The 19,201-nt window shown below is 45.8% G+C and overlaps 1 protein-coding gene across 1 annotated transcript in view; it reads right to left on the bottom strand.

Annotated features, from left to right (window-relative positions):
- Nucleotides 1-31: 31 nt before the first annotated feature.
- Nucleotides 32-19,201, bottom strand: part of DHX8 (DEAH-box helicase 8) — a 32,245-nt gene continuing 13,075 nt past the window's right edge. The window contains exons 11-23 of the mRNA XM_049636197.1: nt 18,588-18,735; nt 17,156-17,337; nt 15,418-15,612; nt 14,928-15,113; nt 14,592-14,802; nt 14,060-14,241; nt 11,821-11,961; nt 8,626-8,781; nt 5,330-5,467; nt 4,462-4,590; nt 4,085-4,281; nt 3,443-3,622; nt 32-2,709 (exon numbers count right to left, since the gene is read on the bottom strand). Of these exons, the coding sequence (XP_049492154.1) occupies nt 2,490-2,709; nt 3,443-3,622; nt 4,085-4,281; nt 4,462-4,590; nt 5,330-5,467; nt 8,626-8,781; nt 11,821-11,961; nt 14,060-14,241; nt 14,592-14,802; nt 14,928-15,113; nt 15,418-15,612; nt 17,156-17,337; nt 18,588-18,735 (2,265 nt within the window). The 3' untranslated portion in view covers nt 32-2,489. The remainder of the gene's footprint in view (nt 2,710-3,442; nt 3,623-4,084; nt 4,282-4,461; nt 4,591-5,329; nt 5,468-8,625; nt 8,782-11,820; nt 11,962-14,059; nt 14,242-14,591; nt 14,803-14,927; nt 15,114-15,417; nt 15,613-17,155; nt 17,338-18,587; nt 18,736-19,201) is intronic.

The following is a 19,201-nucleotide window of genomic DNA, read 5'->3' as shown; positions in this document are numbered from 1 at the left end:
AAAATAAACATTAAAAAAAAAAATCTTCATAAAAAAAAATGCATGTTATTTAATTCCATATTAAAACCAGGCTCTCATGGTAGGAAGGTGTAGAAGTCCATGGAAACCCTGAGGTCCCGAGTATGTGTATAGGAGTGACAGATTTGGGTGAGAAACGGTGTCCACAGCCTGACCTCTACCCTCTGAAATGTTTATTAACAAGTCACTCCTCACAGCTCTTTGTTCAAATCCTTAACCTTGGAGGGCCACTGCTTAGAGGAGGCAGCTTCTAGCAACCACCAGGGGAAATCAAGCTCCGGACTGGATGAAGGTGAACCCTAGACCGAGGAGCCTGACCCAGCGGTAGAGTTTACACGAGCCCCACGGGGATGGTCCCCCCGACGTACGCAAGCACAGACTCAGCACGTGCACAGGGGCAGGAAATCCCTGAGCTAGGCTCCTGCGGGGTGGGGTGAATGGCCTAGAAGATTCCAGCTCCCTGCAGGAGACCCACATCCTCTCCTGACCTGTCACTCAATCTCGGGAAATATTGTTTCGAGGAAGAGAAACAAGGGCCCCATTGTGTGGGAGCAGCAGGCAAGTTCTTCCCAATCTGGCCCATCTCCCTCTGAGCAGGCTCAGCGATGCTGCCGACATGCTGTTTCCTGATGGCCAGTCGGAAGGTCAGACATCAACCACCTTGACATAGCAGAGAGACAGCTCTTGGGACAGTTGTTTAAGGAACACCCACAGAGCCAGGGTCCTTTGCTCACCTAACCCACAGGAGATGGCTAGCCCTGCTGTCTCTCACCTTTGCCTGTGGAACATGTCCTTCTCAACCTCAGCTTCAATCCCAAACCTCCCCACCCTGCCCTCAGGGCCATAACCATCTCCTAGGTGCCAATGTCTTTGGTGCTGGGCGCTCAGCTGGGGCAGGCAGGCTGCCAAGCCCGGAGGGAGTTCTTAGAGACTGGGGAGCTGGGTGCCCAGCCCCTGCTTTGCTCTCGGCCTCCTCCTCTGTACATCCCTGCCTCTCTCTCCCCGTAGGGCCTTAAAGGTGAACACACAAAGATCCCCTGCCCTTAATTACTGGCCAGGGCTTCCCAGGAGCAAACAGAATTGGAGGCGCTCACTCAACTCAAAGAAGGGGTGGGGATCTCAGTCAGCAGACTCCCTGGCCTGTGCTCTTCTCTGCTGGATTCTCTCTGAATCGTCTTTAGGGTGGTCAGTTTGCCGCCCAACAACAGCTTACGTTCTTTCACATCCTAGAATGTCATAAACTCAGCATCTGGTGGACAAGTCAGTAGTTCTATACGAGGTGTCCAACCCCCCAGGGGCTTCCCTACAAGCTCCACATCCAGACCAGCTTTCCAGAAGCTCTGGAAACAACCTGGCCTGGCAGCATCTGTGGGATGTCCTTCAAAGTCAAGAGCTTCCTTGGGAGCCATGACGGGGGCGCTGGGAGGTGGCTATTCCCCAACCAAATGCTACAAGAAACCCACTCGGCAACAGCAAGCTGACTCTGAAAGGGGTTCGGTGGGTTTTCTGTTTGTGGTGGGGGGACGAGAGGCTTTGACCATAAAAACCCTTTGTTAAAGCCCATCGAGGACCTGGGCGGGGGGAGGGGGAATAAAAACAAAAAACAAACAAAACAAAAGCTGTGACGTCCCTTGCATGTTTCAAAAGGGAAAAGGACACGCTGCACATTGTGTGGTGTGCAGCGGAGGGAGCCAGGAGAGCCTTCTGGATTCCACATGCTGCATCTGTAACCACTCAGGCGCCCAGACTGGGGCAGTGGATGTGGTTAATCATGGGACCGTGTGCAGCCACACCGGGCTCGTGCGGGTGTCAAGAGATACGACTGCAGGCTTGGGCTATGCGTCACCTCCGAGCCCAAAGAGGCCCCAAGCTCTGGTTACAGGGGACTCTCCACCATGTGCACCAAAGTCACAAATCTCCCCACCCTGGGCCCAGGCCAATATCCTAGCCTTTCAGCTAGAAGAAACGGCCACAGAAAACCATTTATGTTTCCTTAAGAAAATAAATATTTCCAAGAGGTTAAGCGAGAGTACAGGGGCTGGGCAGGGGCAGAAGTGGGGCCAACACTGTCAGTGAGCTCCGCGGCCCCTTCCTCCAGAGTCCCAGCTCGGGCGTCAGGGCCCTCGCTACGTCTGGGTGTCAGATGCTCGCAACTCCGTTTTCCCATCCTAGGGCTCCACGCGTTGCCCGTTTTGTGGAGATGATGCCATGTACTCCCATACTGGCTGCGAGCCCCAGCTGGCCACACTGCCTCGAGGCGGTCAGGGCTGGGGGCTCTGGTCAAACCGGGCGTAAATCCCTGTTTCTATTTTGACCACCGGGGAAGAAATAAGAATCAAGTTTAGAAAATGCCCCGTGAAGATACTCAGTCACTGGACGGCTGCATCCTCAGGACCAGCTTTGCATCAATAAAAGGGAGTCCAAGCCCTGGGCCCCCTCTGCAGGAGAGGCAGACAGAGAAGTGTCACCTCTCAGCGCCGTCGGAAGGCCCGGGATATTCTCCACGCGTTGGGTTCCTCGTAGCGGTTGTACAAGGGTTCAAGACGCTGCTGCTTCTTCTGCTTGCTTAGCTTGGTCGGGTCGGAGACCTTGAAGAAGGCTGGAGCAAATTCCACAAGCCACCTGGGGTCGATAGTGGTGACCTCACGCATGTACTCCTTCGTGGTCAGTACCAGCTCGTGATACACCACCCTGAGTGGGGCACAGAGATCAGGCTCAAGCCTCCCATCCAGGCTCCACTCCAGTCACCGTGGTCCCCTGTGGGCCTCAGCTGAGCTTGAGTTTTACCCTCTTAACTCCCCTGCCTGAACCCTCAGGGGACTGCAGTCTCTGTTTACGACAGCCACACCCCAGTACTGAGGAGCCTGCACACCTCTACCCACGAGAAAGCTGTCAGGAGGCTCTGGCCCTAACTGGTTAAGTGACACGAAGCCAAACACAGCCCTTCTCTGGACCTGGTTCCCTGCTCTGTGGAGCGTGAGGGTGGTTTTTCAGGCTGTCTACACAGACTCTGGGGCCCTGAAGAGGAGCCTCGGGGGCTGCCACAGGGACCGGGGAAGGCCACGCAGCAAGAATCTGCATCTCCGATCCTCCCTGCAAGGCAGCACCGTGGTTTCTTATCAGTTTGATATTAGGGTGGGTAAGAGTCCCATTTTTTAAAAATGTTACATAAAAAACTTGTTTAAACCACCTCATTAGACAATCTCTAAAATCCGCCTTCCCTCTCACCCCTATGATTTTATTTCTCTTGAATAGGCCGGATACTGTGCCCACTTCAGGCTTCCACTGTTCTAGAAACAGAAGCAATGTCGGAGGAGAACGTGCTGGGTTGGGCGAACACCTAAATGTAACATGGCAGTAGAATTTACAGGTTCTTTCTGTCCACAACTGCCCCCAGACCCTGGCCCTGCCCCTGCCCACCTACCATTCTGGCTGTCTATTGAAGAGAGCACTGGAAGGGTGGATGTAGACCACCTGTTGGTCAATCAGTGTCCGGTAGCCCTCCTGAGGGTCTTTCTTGGCAGCATTCCGGAAGAATCCACTGCAGATGGCCTTTTGCACTCGGACTGTGGACTTGCCACAGGAGACCACATCCAGCTTGTGTCTAGCAGGGCAATAAATCAAGGGAAGATAAAGATGGGAGACTACCTTGCATTCAGAGGTTCTGTCTTCCAGAATGATGGTGCCCAACACCCCCACCATGGGTCCCCAGAGTCTGGGGTTCCCCTCTGGAAGAGGTACCTAAAGGTACCACAGGCACAGCTCCACAGTGGGCAAGATGGATACAGTAAGAGCCAGAGATCTTATTCAACTCTACCAATAATGTCCCAGATGCCTGTAAACTAAGCATTTTTCAACAACTAATAAATCAACCTCTTAGGAACTTTCTGAAGTGATTCTCAGCTGCACCCTTGCTTGGAGAGAGGTATAACAAAGATGGAAAAGCTGGAGGAAAAAGCTTATGTGAGGAGCCTGTAACTTCTCTCAGGTGCATTTAGAGATCAACAGACATGACGGTCAAGCAGGTTGAATTCACACATGGTTTCGAAAAGTCGCCAGATGTTACCTGTCCATTATGCCTAACATCTGCTTGCGAATATCCTGGGCCCGACGCAGCGAACGAGCCTGGATGAAGTTCTCATAGCACCAGGGGTTGGAGAACTTGTTGTTCTTCCAGGAGTTGTACACAGCCAGTAGGGTGAGGTGGTCCCCTTCGGTCTGGTGGAATTTAGCTTTCTTTTGATCTGCAAGGGCTTGTTTATCCTGCCAAGAAGTGGGATAGAGGATCGTTTTCTGTCCAACAGCTACTAAGTAATCACCCAGCAGTTCCAGGGAGCCCTATGTGACCCTGTCAAGTGTCCACTGTAAGCACTTCTGTGGCAACAGGCTGATTTTACCCACCTTCGCCACACCCCTACCTGAATTTGAGTCTGAACTCCCTACCTTGGGCCTGTAGAAGACATTCTGCACAGACAGCATGGACACAATGGTCAGCATTTCCTCACTGCAGCCCAGATGCACAGACATGATCAGCATTTTGCACAGCATTGGCTCCAGAGGGAATTCTGCCATCTAGAGGGAGAAGAAGAAACTACAGTTGCCCTGGGGAAAACCCGTCGGTACTTGCCAGCATCAGACACTGATGGTCCGAGGGGGCAACAGACCACAGGACATTGACTCAAGCATGATGATGTGAGTTGCCTCTCTCTATCGGAAGAATGTCGTTTTTTACTTTCCCAAATAAACCTCAACGAAATGTATGTGACCAAAGACATAACTACTGTCGGGACAGATGGGAATTTTGCAGACATCTTTTAAAATTTAGACTCAATAACATATCCTGAAGAGGGGTACCTGGGTGGCTTAGTCGGTTGAGCCTCCAACTCTTGACTTCAGTTCAGGTTATGATGCCACAGTTATGGGATCAAGCCCTGTGTTGGCCTCTGCACTGAGCATGGGGCCTGCTTGAGATTTTCTCTCTCTCTCTCTCTCTCTCTCTTTCCTTCTTCCCCTCTTCCCACTCGCATGCACGCACATACACTCCTCCCCCAAAACAAAAGAAAACTGTTTTAATTTAAAAAACATATACATATATATACATCCTGAAGTAAAACTGTGGATAGAATTCCTTTTTCTGTAAAGAAGAAATAGTTTTAAGTAACAGTGGAAAATCCAATTTAAAAACGGGCATCTAGAATTCTCCTCAAAGTTTATCCAGGGCCCCAGAGTTTGATTTTGCACAGAATAAAGAGTATGGAAGGCTGGCCAGGGAATCTCCCCAAAAGGACCAGAAGTTAAGTCTGTCTCCTACCCTGCGGCCCAGGCGAGTAAGCAGGCCCTCGTCATCCAAGGCCCCCAGTGTGTACAGTTGCTCCATGGCTGTGATCAAGGTTTCCATCGGAGGGGCATCCATGAAGTCAAAGGACAGCAGGTCATTGATGCCCATGGCCTAGAAAAGAAGGAAAGAAAGTGTGTGTTGGGAGGGTCAGCCCTGCCAGTGTTAACGTGGAAGGAGAGTACTTGTCTACTTCTTTCCAGTTTCTTCTATTGCAAGTAGGAAGTCATCCTCAAGATCAGCAGTCACCCCCACGGCTGAACCACATAAAACTCAGACCGACAGAAAGCTTACACGTTCTCAGGAAACTTTTTTTTTTTTTTAATGTTTATTTGTTTTTGAGAGAGAGCACGAGTGGCAGGGGGGCAGAAAGAGAGGGAGACACAGAATCTGAAGCAACTCCAGGCTCTGAGCTGTCGGCACAGAGCCCAACACGGGGCTTGAACTCACAAACTGTGAGATCATGACCTAAGCCACAGTCAGACACTTAACCGACTGAGCCACTCAGGAGCTCCTCTCAGGAGACTTTTAAAACCACTTCTTCAGGGCGCCCTGGGTGGTTCAGTTGGTTAAGCGTCCGTCTCTTGATCTTGGCTCAGATCATGATCTCACAGTTCGTGGGATTGAGCCCCACATCAGGCTCTGCACTGACAGCGTGGGGCCTGCTTGGGATTCTCTCTCTCCCTCTCTCTCTTTCCGCCCCTCTCCCACTCGCGCCTATACACACATGCGTGCTCTGTCGTTCTCTCTAAATATAAAAACTTAAAAAAAAAATAAAATAAAAATAAAAACCACTCCTTCAAAGTAAATGTAAATACAACTCAACAACAAAAAGAAGACAACTTACAAATGGGCAGGGGCACCTGGGCGGCTCAGTCAGTTAAGGATCTGACTCTTGACTTCGGCTCAAGGCATGATCTCACAGTTTGTGAGTTCGAGCCCCATGTTGGGCTATGTGCTGATAGTGTGGAGACTGGGATTCTCTCTCTCTCTCTCTCTCTCTCTCTCTGACCCTCCCTTGCTCACGTGCTCTCTCAAAATTAACTAAATAAACTTAAAAATATATATATATAATATATATAAACACAAACATACACACACACACACACACACACACACACACACACACACACATACACGTATATATATACACGTATTTTTCCCCCTAAAGTTACTGGAAGATGATTTTCCAAAAAAAGGGGGGGGGGCAAAGGATTTGAAGAGACATTTCCCCACAGAGGTTATAAAAATGGCCAAAAAGCACATGAAAATATGCTCGACATAACTGGTAATTAGGGAAATGCAAATCAAAAGCACAACGAGATGCCATTTCACACCCACTAGGATGGCTAGAATCAGGAAAAGAACAGAACAAGTGTTGGCAAGGATGTAGAAAAATCAGGACCCTCATACATTGCCAGTGACAAGGCAAAAACGGTGCTGCCGCTGTGAAGAAGCTTGATGATTTCTCAGTAAGTTAAACATAGGATCACCATATGATCCAGCAACTCCCACTTCTAGATATGCCCAAAAGAAAGGAGGGACACAAGCAGACACTTGTACACTAATTTTCACAGCAGCACTATTCACAATAGCCAAAAGGTAGAAACCACCCAAATATCCATCAACAGATGAATGGATAAACAAGACATACACGATGGAATAGTATTCACCCTTAAAAAGGAATGAAATTCTAACACATGCTCCAACATAATGAACCTTGAAAACACTATGCTAAGCAAAACAGCCCAGACACAAAAGGACAAATACTGCATGATTCCATTTACATGGAAATTAAGTTCACAGAGACCAGAAAGTGGAATAATGGTTACCAGGGGCTGGAGGGAGCAAAGAAGGGATGGTTTAGTTTACGGGGTACAAAGTCTCTGTCTGGAATGAAGAAAAAGTCCTGGGAACGGACAGTGGTGATGGCTGCACAGCACTGTGAATGTACTGAATGCCATTGAACTATATATCTTAAAAAGGTTAAAAGGGTAATGTGCTGTGTATTTTACCACAATTTAAAAAAAAAAAAAAACAGCACACCAGCTTCTGCTGTCTCTTGCATACATAATTACTACTGTGCATCTAGGAAGTGCCTCATACCCTGTCAGGCTATAAGGATGACTAAGGTATGGTCCCAGTTCTCGAAGAGTTCACAATGGAAAGCACAGACACAAAACCACAATAACAGTGCAATCGGCGGGCCTTACAGAGTAGGCATTCAATACATTTGTTAGCTAATCTGATGAATCAAAGAAACAAATGAATGATGCATTATCCCAGGGCATATAAGGGGGATGCGGTAGGACCTAAGCCTTCTGTTTCTCTCCCCTAACATGACTGTGACCATAAACACAGCAGGTGTTCAATAAATGCTTATTGTATGAATAACAACTACAAGGAATTATGCTAGCAATCAGTAAGCACTATGCCAAGGGCCTTTACCTGTATTATCTTTTATTTTCACAACAGATACTATTAATAGCTCACTTTTGGAAAGGAGAACGTAGAACAGAGGGCTGAGCAGATAAATTTGCCAAGGACTCAGAGCTCGGAGCAGAAGTTTGAGCCACAGATGCCGCTCTGTTCTCACTCCAGAGACTGAACCGGGTTTTTTTCCTGAAGCTCTGGTTTAGTCTCTCTTATACCAAATGAATAATAAATTACAACAGAGCACTCTGCACCAGTAGAGTGCCAGGGCCCCAGGGCAGCATCAGTGTCAGGGGGTGGGGATGCCATCATCTGGGAAATTATTCATGCAGCTCCCCCTGCCAAAAGAAAATGAGGGTCCTCACTGGGGACTGAGAGAGGAAGAGCAATGATTCAGAATGAAAACCAAGCTCCCAGAGGGTCAGTCTCAAACCTGTACTGACAGTTCCCTTGCAAAGTTTTTGGACGGGGAGTTCTGCTGCCATTCTAAAAGAAGAGAATTGGACGAGGGTTGAAGGAACTGTGCCTGTCCACACTTTGGCACTAATTAGATTTTTCTAATATCCTTTTAGAAAACGCTAACTAAAATCTTTTATAACCAAGTATCCTGCTGGCTGTTAAGGTAAGAAAAAACCGTGTGCTCACAGCAGACATGGCAACTTAGCCCCAGACCCACAGTGGAGAGGCTGTTATCACAGCCGTTTGCATTCCTTTCAAAGGGACTGGTTCCAGGAGGTTACTAAAGTATTTAACGAGGTTCGTAAAACTGACATTCATTTACTATGGACGTAGGATTGGAGTATTCCACCAACCCATTCTAACAAGACAGTGATTTCTACCTTGAGAGAGAGCACTGTGCTCGCCAGGTTGGTCCTCTGGATTTCCGGCACATTGGTGGTCAGCATTTCATCTCGGTAGGCACGTTCTGTGTACAGCCTGTAACACTTCCCTGGGCCCGTTCTCCCGGCTCTGCCAGCTCGCTGCTTTGCCTGAGCCTAGAGGGGCGGGTATATAAAAGTAACATATCTGTAAAACGTTGCTGAACGGCTTTGCCCAGGAAATCTGCTAAAGGGCGGGGGACACTTAGCAACCGGCAAAAATCTGAAGTGGGGTTTTTCACTTCCTTTAGGACCATTTCCGAGACTATCAATGCTTTTATCATTCCCTAAAACTCAGCATTTCAGGAAAGTTCAAGTGAGGCAAATACAAGCAATGTGAATGGAAGAAATATAAAGATCCCAGAAATACACATTCAAAATAGTGTGGCACAATAGAAAAAGCGTAACATGAAAAACACCATCCCCACAGTTGTGGCCAAAAATGTAAATGAACTAAAGAAATGTAACGTTAACCATAACAATGATGACTCTTGTAGCCATTTTAAAAATCAGGTTGGGACTCTCAATGACAGAAGGAAATGTTCATGCATAGAAGTGAAAAAGCAAGTTATAAAATAATACTAATTTTGTATTAAAAAAAAAAAAACTAGCAAAAGGAAAAAATTGCCCTAAAACTGAGGCTAACTCTGATGGTAGGCTTGCAGATAGGTTCTATTTTCTATACTTTCACAAATATCTGATGTTGAACATGTTTTATACCTTAATAATGAAGAAAATTAAATATTTAAACAAAAAATGCACAAAACTGCATACTTAGTAGACTACTAGACTTGCAAACAAGCAACAAACATAAAAAAAGATGGGCAAGGGGCGCCTGGGTGGCTCAGTCGGTTGAGCGTCTGACTTCGGCTCAGGTCATGATCTCGCGGTTGGTAAGTTCGAGCCCCACATCGGGCTCTGTGCTGACGGCTTGGAGCCTGGAGCCTGCGTCAGATTCTGTGTCTCCTTCTCTCTCTGCCCCTCCCCCGCTTGTGCTCTTTCTCTGTCTCTCAAAAATAAATAAAGGTAAAAAAAATAAAAATAAAAAAGATGGGCATGAAAAACATCAAAATGATGACAGTTGGTGGTAGTAGGATTATGGATAATTTAAACATTTTTCTCCTATTTCCCCCAAATAATGTAATACTTCTCTGCACTATTTAAGGGAAAGGAGCACTAATTTTTAAATTAAAAAGATATACAGGGAGGGGCACCTGGGTGACTCAGTCAGTTAAGCATCCAACTTCAGCTCAGGCCATAATCTCACAATTCGTGGGCTCGAGCCCCGCGTTGGGCTCTGTGCTGACAGCTCACAGCCTGAAGCCTGCTTCAGATTCTGTGTTTCCCTCTCTCTCTGCCCGTCCCCTGCTCCTGCTCTATGTCTCTCAAAAATGAATAAACATTAAAAAAAAATTACAAAAAATAAAAAATACAAAAAAGATATATAGGTAGTTTAACCACAGGTTGCCAGGAAACAGTGAATAGCAATCTGAAGAGGGCAATTTGCTGACAAAACCACCTGTCTTATGACAAACGGTATCGGGATTGGGGCACCTGGGTGGTTAAGCGTCCGACTTTGGATTTCAGCTCAGGTCATGATCTCACAGTTCATGAGTTCGAGCCCTTCATCAGGCTCTGCACTGACAGTGCAGAGCTTGCTTGGGATTCTCTCTCTCTCCTTCTCTCATTCTGCCCTTCCCCCGCCCTCAAAATAAGTGAACTTTCAAAACAAAACAAAACAAAAAAAAATGGTTATCAGGATTTTACAAATTCCTATGCCAGCCCCAAACCAAAGGATACAGTAGAAGTCTCTAACCACACAAAGGCAGGCAGCAATGGCACACACTGGCAGACTCCACAGCATTCTACAGATGTCTCTCCAAATCAGAGAGGCCAAGTACAGCTAATTTCTCAATCACTGCGAGTTGCACCCACCACGCAGGGGCCAGACTACCCCGGTTCCAATCCTGGCTCCCCCAGCTGTGTGACCTTAGGCAAGTCACTTAACCCCTCTGTGCCTCATGCTCATCTGTGAAATGAGGGTAATAACAACACCCACCACCGAGGATGGATGTGAGAATGCAATGAGTTTGTGTATTGTACAAGTACCTCACGCCTGGCACTTACTAAGAACTCTACAAGTGGTAGCTACTGTTACCTTAAGCTCAAAATGAAAACAGCCTTATGATTTTTATGGATGACGAAAATCATACGTGCCTCTTATAAAATATTAAGAAAATACGTAGAAGCATAAAGAAAAACAATGCATTTCACCCCCCTCAACATGGTAGCCAGCAGCTCCACCGACAGATAACCCCGACGACCGTGTTGACTACGTGCTTTCAGTCCCAGGCACGCTCATGCACACTGTATACCCGCGTGCGCTATTTATTTTTAAACAAAAGTTGGATTCTACTGCTCATGCTACGTTTCAGCTCACTTTTTTCAAAAAACACATCACAATTATATGCTGATGTCATTAAACATAGATGCGCACCACCCTGTTAACGCCACACAACATTCTATGGCGTGGATATACCATCTTTTATTAAACGACTTTCCTTCTGGAGTTCAGCTAGAATTTTCCCAGGTTTCCTTTCACATAAATAATGCTTCAGTGAACATCCGTTTCCCTTACTCTCAGACATGCGCTCAGTCACTACTAAACTTTGAGATGTACTCCCGGAAGTGGAACTCTTTTGTCCAAAGAATGAACTTTTCAATGTTGGATACGCTGTAGCCAAAATGTCCTCAAAAAGGCAGACCAGGTTATTCATTTTTAAAAATAATTTGAGTAGGAAATGATTCCATAATAACCAAAGAAACACATTAACGTCTCATGCATTATTACTACCTCAGATGTCTGCGGCTAAGCACGGTATTTTTAAAAATACGTTCTTTTATATTTTTATAATCTAGAGTGCTAAGTTAAACTTTTTTTTTAATTTCACATTTGACGAGGCTTTTTAATATCAAAACACTACCCTGAAGATTAAACACAAACAACACAAAAACGTCCCTTATCTCACAAAAGCCCCTAGTACCTTAAAGGTTCATCTTTGAAAACAATGAAGTTCAAAATACAAAATCATAAAAAATTTTCAGAGAAGCCTCAAAGAGGATTTTCAGGACCACTGTGGATAGACGCTGCCATACCTGAGAGATTGGAGTGACCACGAGCTGGTCGATGCCAGTCTTGGAATTGTAAACTTTCTGCTTCACAAACCCAGGGTCCACCACATAGTAGATGCCGTCAATGGTCAGCGAGGTCTCTGCGATGTTGGTGGCAATCACGACCTGCAGACAAGAGGGACACAGCTGGAGTGAGCTGCCCAGGCTCAGCCCTGAGGTGTGACACAGGACATCTGACCCCAGACATCTTTCCTAAAGGACTGTGCAGCAATCTCCCTTTCTAGGTGACTAGCTGGCACTTATTCTGTTTGGCTTCATCTTAAGGGTCAAGTTGGGGACAGGGTGGTACCTGAGAGGAGAAGTGGAAGAGGAGAAAGCAAAAGCCAATGAAAGCCAATTTCATTTGGTGCAAATGGCTACATATCTCATTTTCTAGATCCAATGTTGATTACTACAATTTTAATTTTCTCGCACCCTGGGAAAGCAGAGATTTCCTGGCATCACATGTGCCAGTGCAAAATGAGATTTTTCTTCCCCCGTGGGGACATCTGGACTACAAAATGGGCTGTTTGTGTATGTGGAACAAGAGAGAGATTTTTTTTTTCCCCGATCATAAAATGAACGAGGCGGCAGAGGAATTTCACGGTTTGTGTGTATGCAGCAGTACGCGTGATCTAGAAGATTATTGGTCTCGGCTTGGCACTGCCACTGTTCTTCCACAGAGGTTCAGCTAATAAACCACAATTGCTTGGAAAAATCATTGCAAGGAAGCACCAGAACATCCCACGTCATGCCAGCATCTCACTGGCCCTGAAAGGCTTCCACCTGCCACAGAGCTGCAGAGCCCTCTTCCAAAGAAGTCCGATCATCACCAACAGAACAGAGGAGGAATCGCCGTCTTTCCACCCCCCCAAACCTGCTCCTCCTCCGTCTTTCCCTCCTCAGCACCATCTTCCGTCCAGCTGTCCAAGCCAGAAAGCTGGGAGTCATTCTTGACTTCTCCCCGCCCTTCACCCCTATACCTCCAGGCACCCACTAGGTCTTGCCCACTCTAACTCTTCAATGTTATTCAAATCCATCTGTCTTCCATTCCTAGGAATATACTCAAGAGAAGTGAAAACATATGCCTGCACAGAAACTTGTAAACAAACGCTCCTAGCAGCATTGTTCATAATACCTAAAATGTGGAAACAACCCAAATGTCCAACAGCTGAGGAACGGGTAAACAAAATGTGGTACATCCACTCTGTGGATGTAGAATATCATTCTACGACAGAATATTATTGGGCAAAAAAAAAAAAAAAAAAAAATGAAGTCCTGACACATGCAACAACATGGATGGAGCTTGAAAATATGCTGAGTGAAAGAAGCCAGTCACCAAGGACCACATATTACATTATTCCATTTATATGAAGTGTCCAGAATAAGCAACTCCAGAAAATAGATTAGTGGTTTCCAGGGGCTGAGCAGAAGGGGGAATTGTGGGGGGGCGAGCGGGGGGGAGGAGGTGACTGTTAAAGGGGACAGGGTTTCTTCTGGGGGTCATGAAATTATTCTAAAATCAACTGTACTGATTAATGGTTAATTACTATTAATGGTAATTAATGGTCACACAATTCTGTGAATATACTAAAAGTCACTGAATTCTGTTTTAAAGAGGTGAATTGTATTTATATCTATCTTAGTAAAACTGTTATTTGAAAAAGTCCATCTGCCTCCTCTCTCCCGTCTCACATGCACAGCAGTTAGCTCCAGCCATGAACTACGAACTACGCAGCCCCTGAAAGGCTCTGCATGCTCTTGCCCCTGGGCTACCACAGGCTGTCCTCTCGTGTCCTGCTGTCCTTCTCGTCTATGTGAGCAGCCACGTGCTCTTCAGGACTAGCTTAGATCCTCACCTCCTCTAAGAATTCTGGGTCAGGGGCTCCCCCTCTGGGTACACAGAGCCCCAGCAGCTCTTTCACACCATATGTTAAAGGCCTGTCTCTCAGTAGATGCCCCATGGCAGATAGAGGCCTGGCCTCCCACCCCGGCGTGTACCCCAAAGCCTGACAGACGCTTCAAAGATACTTGCTGAATGAAGGAGAGGAAGAGGAGCAGGGGCCGCATATAAGATCCTCATTCCTTAACAGATTGGTCGGACTATTTTCTAAGACATAAAAAAACAAGGCTCGCATACACCCGAAGCAATCCCCATCAGGGCCAGGTGCACACCCCACGTGGTTTCAGAGCATGCGGGCGCTTCCCATCTGCCCAGCGTTACCTTTCTGCTGCCAGGTGGGGCCGGGTCAAAGATTCGGGTCTGCATCTCACTGGGGAGAGCAGAGTACACGGGCAGGATGATCAGCTCCGGGACATCCGGTCCCAGGGATTTCATTCTCTCGTACAGGATCTCGCACGCGGTATCGATCTCCTCCTGACCAGTCAGGAAGACGAGGATGTCACCTAAGAAGAGAACGTTTACTTCCTGTGTGTATGTTCCACACGAAAGCCACGGTGATATTAAAAGAACGCCCAATGATGGAAAACACGCTCCTATTCCGACCTCTAAGAAACCAAGAGGTTTTCATCTGTCCATGTTTATTCTGGTTTTTCATTTTTTCTCATTTTTTATTTTTTAAAATTTGTGTCTATGCTTCATGTTATTGTATAGACCATTACCACCGCTTCAAACATGCAAGACTTGGGCTTGCAGGGAGACCAATATTTAAAAGACATTTTTTAAAAGATGAGAAAAAAAGCTACCTGCATTAGGACTTTTGGCCCATGAGGAAAAAAATTCTCTTTCCTCCTACCTGGTGGTTCTGTTAAGTGGATCTGCATGACAGTGATCAAGCTGGCATCCAGATAATCTGTCTCAGGTTCCTTTGTGTACAGTATTTCCACTGGATATGTTCGACCTGGGATGGTGAAGATGGGAGCTTCATAGAAGTACTGAGAAAACTTCACTGCATCCAATGTGGCTGAGGTGACAATCAGCTTCATGTCCTGCCGTTTCTGGACCGTCTAAAGAGAAGTGCAGTGTGGCTTTACTAAGAAGGACTCACCAGTAAGGCACAGGTACTCAAATCCAATTCCCAGGATTCAGTCCCCAACAGGTAGAAGAAGGGTCGCCAAAGAGCACCTAGTACCTTCTTCAACAATCCAAAGAGCACATCAGTGTGAATTGTTCTCTCGTGCGCCTCATCCAGCATGATGATTGCATACTGTGTGAGGTCGGGATCAATCAGGCACTCTCGGAGCAACATCCCATCTGTCATGTACTTGATGACTGTTTCTGGGCTGGTGCAGTCCTCAAACCGAATGGTGTAGCCCACCTAAAGCAGAACCAAAGCTGAAAACCTAGACACAAATCTCTCCTCTCTGCAATTCCCAACCAAGACTGTAGCCCAGTTAGACTGTTACCTGAAATCTTAGGTAAGAATCTGAGCAAGATGTGCAGTGATTTCCTCTTAGTAAAATCTGCCTTGGACTTGACCCTGAACACATCAATGACGACAACCCTCTACCCCTCAGGAGAAACCTGAAGAAAGGTAGTACTATTCTCATTTTATAGGTGGAGATGTGGGCCTTTTGACACTTTCTTTAGGCATTTCCGAAACAACTTCAGTACCCATTTACCTCCTGGCCTAAGCAACAACCAAACTCCTCCGACACTCTTTTGGCCACCGACATGGCTGCTACTCTTCGGGGCTGGGTACATCCAATCTTGCCCCGGGAAGTGTAGCCTGCCTCTGCCAGGTATTGGGTGATCTGCGTTGTCTTCCCAGATCCTGTCTCTCCAATAACAATCAGGATTTGATTGTCATGAACAGCCTGAAATTAACAGAATATAAACAAATACAGTCATTAAAATCTCCCACATTACTCTGGAGGAAAATAATATTTACGTTCCAACACTAAAGAAGAAAAGGGGGATCGATAATATACATATGGTGAGATTACAGAGTTAAAATTATTTTTAATCACACATAAAAAAATATTAATGGTGGTTTTCTATGGGCAAGGCTCTTTCTTATTTTAACTGCATGTATAACTTAAAAACTTGAAACTTTATGGGTATTCTTTAAATGACTCAATTCTATTTTTTAAAAATTTTATTCGTTTTCTTTTTAAATTTTTTTTTTAATGTTTTTAGTTATTTTTGAGAGAGAGAGAGAGAGCATGAGCAGGGGAGGGGCAGAGAGAGGGGGAGACACAGAATCTGAAGCGGGCTCCAGGCTCTGAGCTGTCAGCACACAGCCCGACACGGGGCTCGAACTCATGGAGTGTGAGATCATGACCTGAGCTGAAGTCGGACGCTCAACCGACTGAGCCACCCAGCGCCCCTTATTCATTTTCTTAAATTTATAAAAACATAAAGGCAATGCTAAAAGCGTAAGCTACCACCCAGGTATCTCTGATTCTACATATTTTTTTTAAGTACTACATCCACATGGTTAAAGAATTCAACAGTAAATAAAATAGGCATATAACGTGTTCCTTTCCACTGCCAAATCTCCATACCCCAAAAGTCATCTTATTTCTACACCGTTTATAACAGCAAAGGATTGCCATCAACCTATATGTCTATTAATACAGGGCTAGTTAAATAAGGACTAGTTAAATAAGCCAGGGCATATCCACATAACAAACCACCACCACACACGAAAAAAGGAACAATTTCTGAGCTGTATCATTAAGGGGAAAAACAAGATGCAGAGTATATGCGTAATATGCTGCCTGCCATCTAGAAACATACAATACACATAAAACATATAATGTCTATGAATGCATGTGCATATGTACTTGTACTTGTTTGTGTACGTCTGAGATAGCACTGAAAGGATTCACTGTGAACTAGTAAACTCAGTTGCCTAGGGAAAGTTTGGTTGTCTTAAAATCCAATCTCCAAAAAAATGGAAATAACTACCTAAAGCAAAGTCTTGCCCATATGGGATCATTGGTCAAGCATCCCCATTTTTCTTACTGACCAGAGATATTGGTCTGCCCACTTGGAACTGCTCTAGGGGCCACCAGTTCCAACAGGTTTATTTCTTCTTTGGGGGAAAAAAAAAAGGTAGAGGCGCCTGGATGGTTCAGTCTGTGAAACATCCAACTCTTGATCTGGGAGTTGTGAGTTCAAGCCCCATGTTAGGTACAGATTACTTAAATAAACTTTAGACAATGTATACACTAATACACATATGTATTTTAAAGTACTTGGAAACATTCTGGGTTTTTTTCTATCCTCTTTGGAGAATGTACAAATGTACAAATGTACACATACCTGTCCAGCTAATTTCAGTTCAAACACGTCATCCTTCTTTTAGAAAACACCGCTACTCCTGCACCAATACAACACAAAGGGGCATCTCACCTGGACAAGCTGCTCCTTCAGTTTGTAGATGGGCAGGCTCTCTCTCTGTTCAATGATTGACATTTGGGTCTTTTTTCCATAAGAAGCTTTGTTGCCCCCAAAAGCATGCTTCTTCCACTCAGGAATGTCATTGGGCATCATCCCGATACCCCTCATATTGGCAGCGATCTGTCTGCCTTCCGCTGCAAAGGAAAACAGGCAACTTAGTACTATCCTGAAGCTACCTCAGTGCCCCTGCCCTCAACAGTCAACAAATCCCATTTCTCCGGTTCATCCCTCCTGTCTGCTACCTCTTGTGTTCAAGCCACCATCCAGTCTCTTCCATTAGAAAAGCCCTAAGTCAGCTCAGGTGTCTACACTTGCCCATCCAATCCATTCTACAGGGTACCCTCAGTAATTCTTTGGTAATGCAACTCTGATCATGCCCTTCCCCTGTTTAGAACCTGGCAACACTCCCGAGTGGACTTTAGAATTGAGCCCCAATTCCTAATGCCATCTTGAAGTCCTGCCCCCCCCCCCTCATCCCCACCATTCCAGTCCAGCCACACAGGCCTGCTTTCCACCTCATGGCCCAAGCCCAAAAAATTCCTCAGCCTGGAACACGTGCCCCCTGGCCCCACCTCAGCCCCTCCGATGACAAAGTCCTATTTATCCTTCCAGTCTCAACTTTCTCAGGGAAGTGACCTACACCACCTGTACTTCTTCATGTACCACTAGTCCTGATTTAGTTAGTAATTTGGGAACTGTTTGATTAATAATTGATTTTCCCCGCTAAACTGCAAGCCTCGTAAGAGATCATGTCTACTTACTTTAAAGTGTGGCTCAGTTCCCCAGTTGCCTAACACATATTACTAAGTACTTGTTATGACTGTATCGAGGAGTTACTTAACATTTACTGCACAAAGAATTATGTAAAAATGGAAGTTTCAAAGCTGTATTATCTTTAGCATAAAAAAATTCTTAGGGTGTCTGGCTGGCTCAATTAGTAGAGTGTATGGCTCTTGATCTTGGGGTTGTGAGTTTGAGCCCCACACTGAGTGTGGAGATCGCTTGACAATAAAATACTTTTTAAAAAATCTTTTTCTTTTTTAAGTAAGCTCTATGCTCAACATAGGGCTTGAACTCATGACCCTGAGATCAAGAGTCCCATGCTATACTGACTGAGCCAGCCAGGCACCCCAAGCATAAAAAATTCTTAAGTTATTCAGAAGAAAAACTCAGTCTAATGATTTGACCAGGGTTACTAAAACATTTTTGGTTTTAAACGTTTAAAAACAAACAAACAAACAAGCACACAAAAAACATGCTTTAACCAAAGGGAAAAATCCCCAAATCAAAGCTAAGGCTAAATTTTTAGTATGTGCTGGCAGTGCTTGTACTTCAAGGCTCGGGTTATTTTTGAGAAGTCCACACACCCCTACCAGGGTCTTACCATCAGGCAGAGGATCAACCCAGTGTTTGTTGAGCCCCATGGGAATAGAATCCATCTCAGCTTCCCGCTGGGCCTGCTTGAGTTCCCGCCTTTCTTTGGCTAAGGCACTCTGCATCATTGCTGCTTGGGAGAGGGAACCATCCGGGTTCTAGTGCAACAGAAGACAAGCAGCATCAGAATGAGATCTCAGCATAAAACGGCCAGGAACTAAAATGTAAATGTTAAGCCCCTTGAATCTAAAAAACGAGACCCACCTAGAAGGACGTACCATACTACACTGGAGGTACTGGGGGTGTTGGTTGACGATGAGAACCCCATGAGAGAGAGGACAGACAAGAAAGGGATAAGAATTCTTCTGTAAGGTCCCAAGAACTAAAATTAAGACCATCATGGATGCCTCAATGAGAGATTTCAACTCTGCTTACAGAAGAGCTAATAATCAGATCCATCTGGAGACGGAATGGCTCTCCTTAAGGGTTGATGAGTTCTCTGTCACCAACGATGTCAAGCAGATCGAAGACTACATGGGAGGAACACTGCAGGACACAAGTGAATTACAAGCACTGCATGGATGGCTGGGCTGGGAGACTTTTTAAAAATACCCTTCTCCAAAA

Source organism: Panthera uncia, chromosome E1 (genome assembly GCF_023721935.1).
Source record: "Panthera uncia isolate 11264 chromosome E1, Puncia_PCG_1.0, whole genome shotgun sequence".
NCBI classification, from domain to species: Eukaryota; Metazoa; Chordata; class Mammalia; order Carnivora; family Felidae; genus Panthera; species Panthera uncia.
Note: the sequence above shows the minus strand (reverse complement) of the source record. Positions and strands in the feature narration are given on the sequence as shown.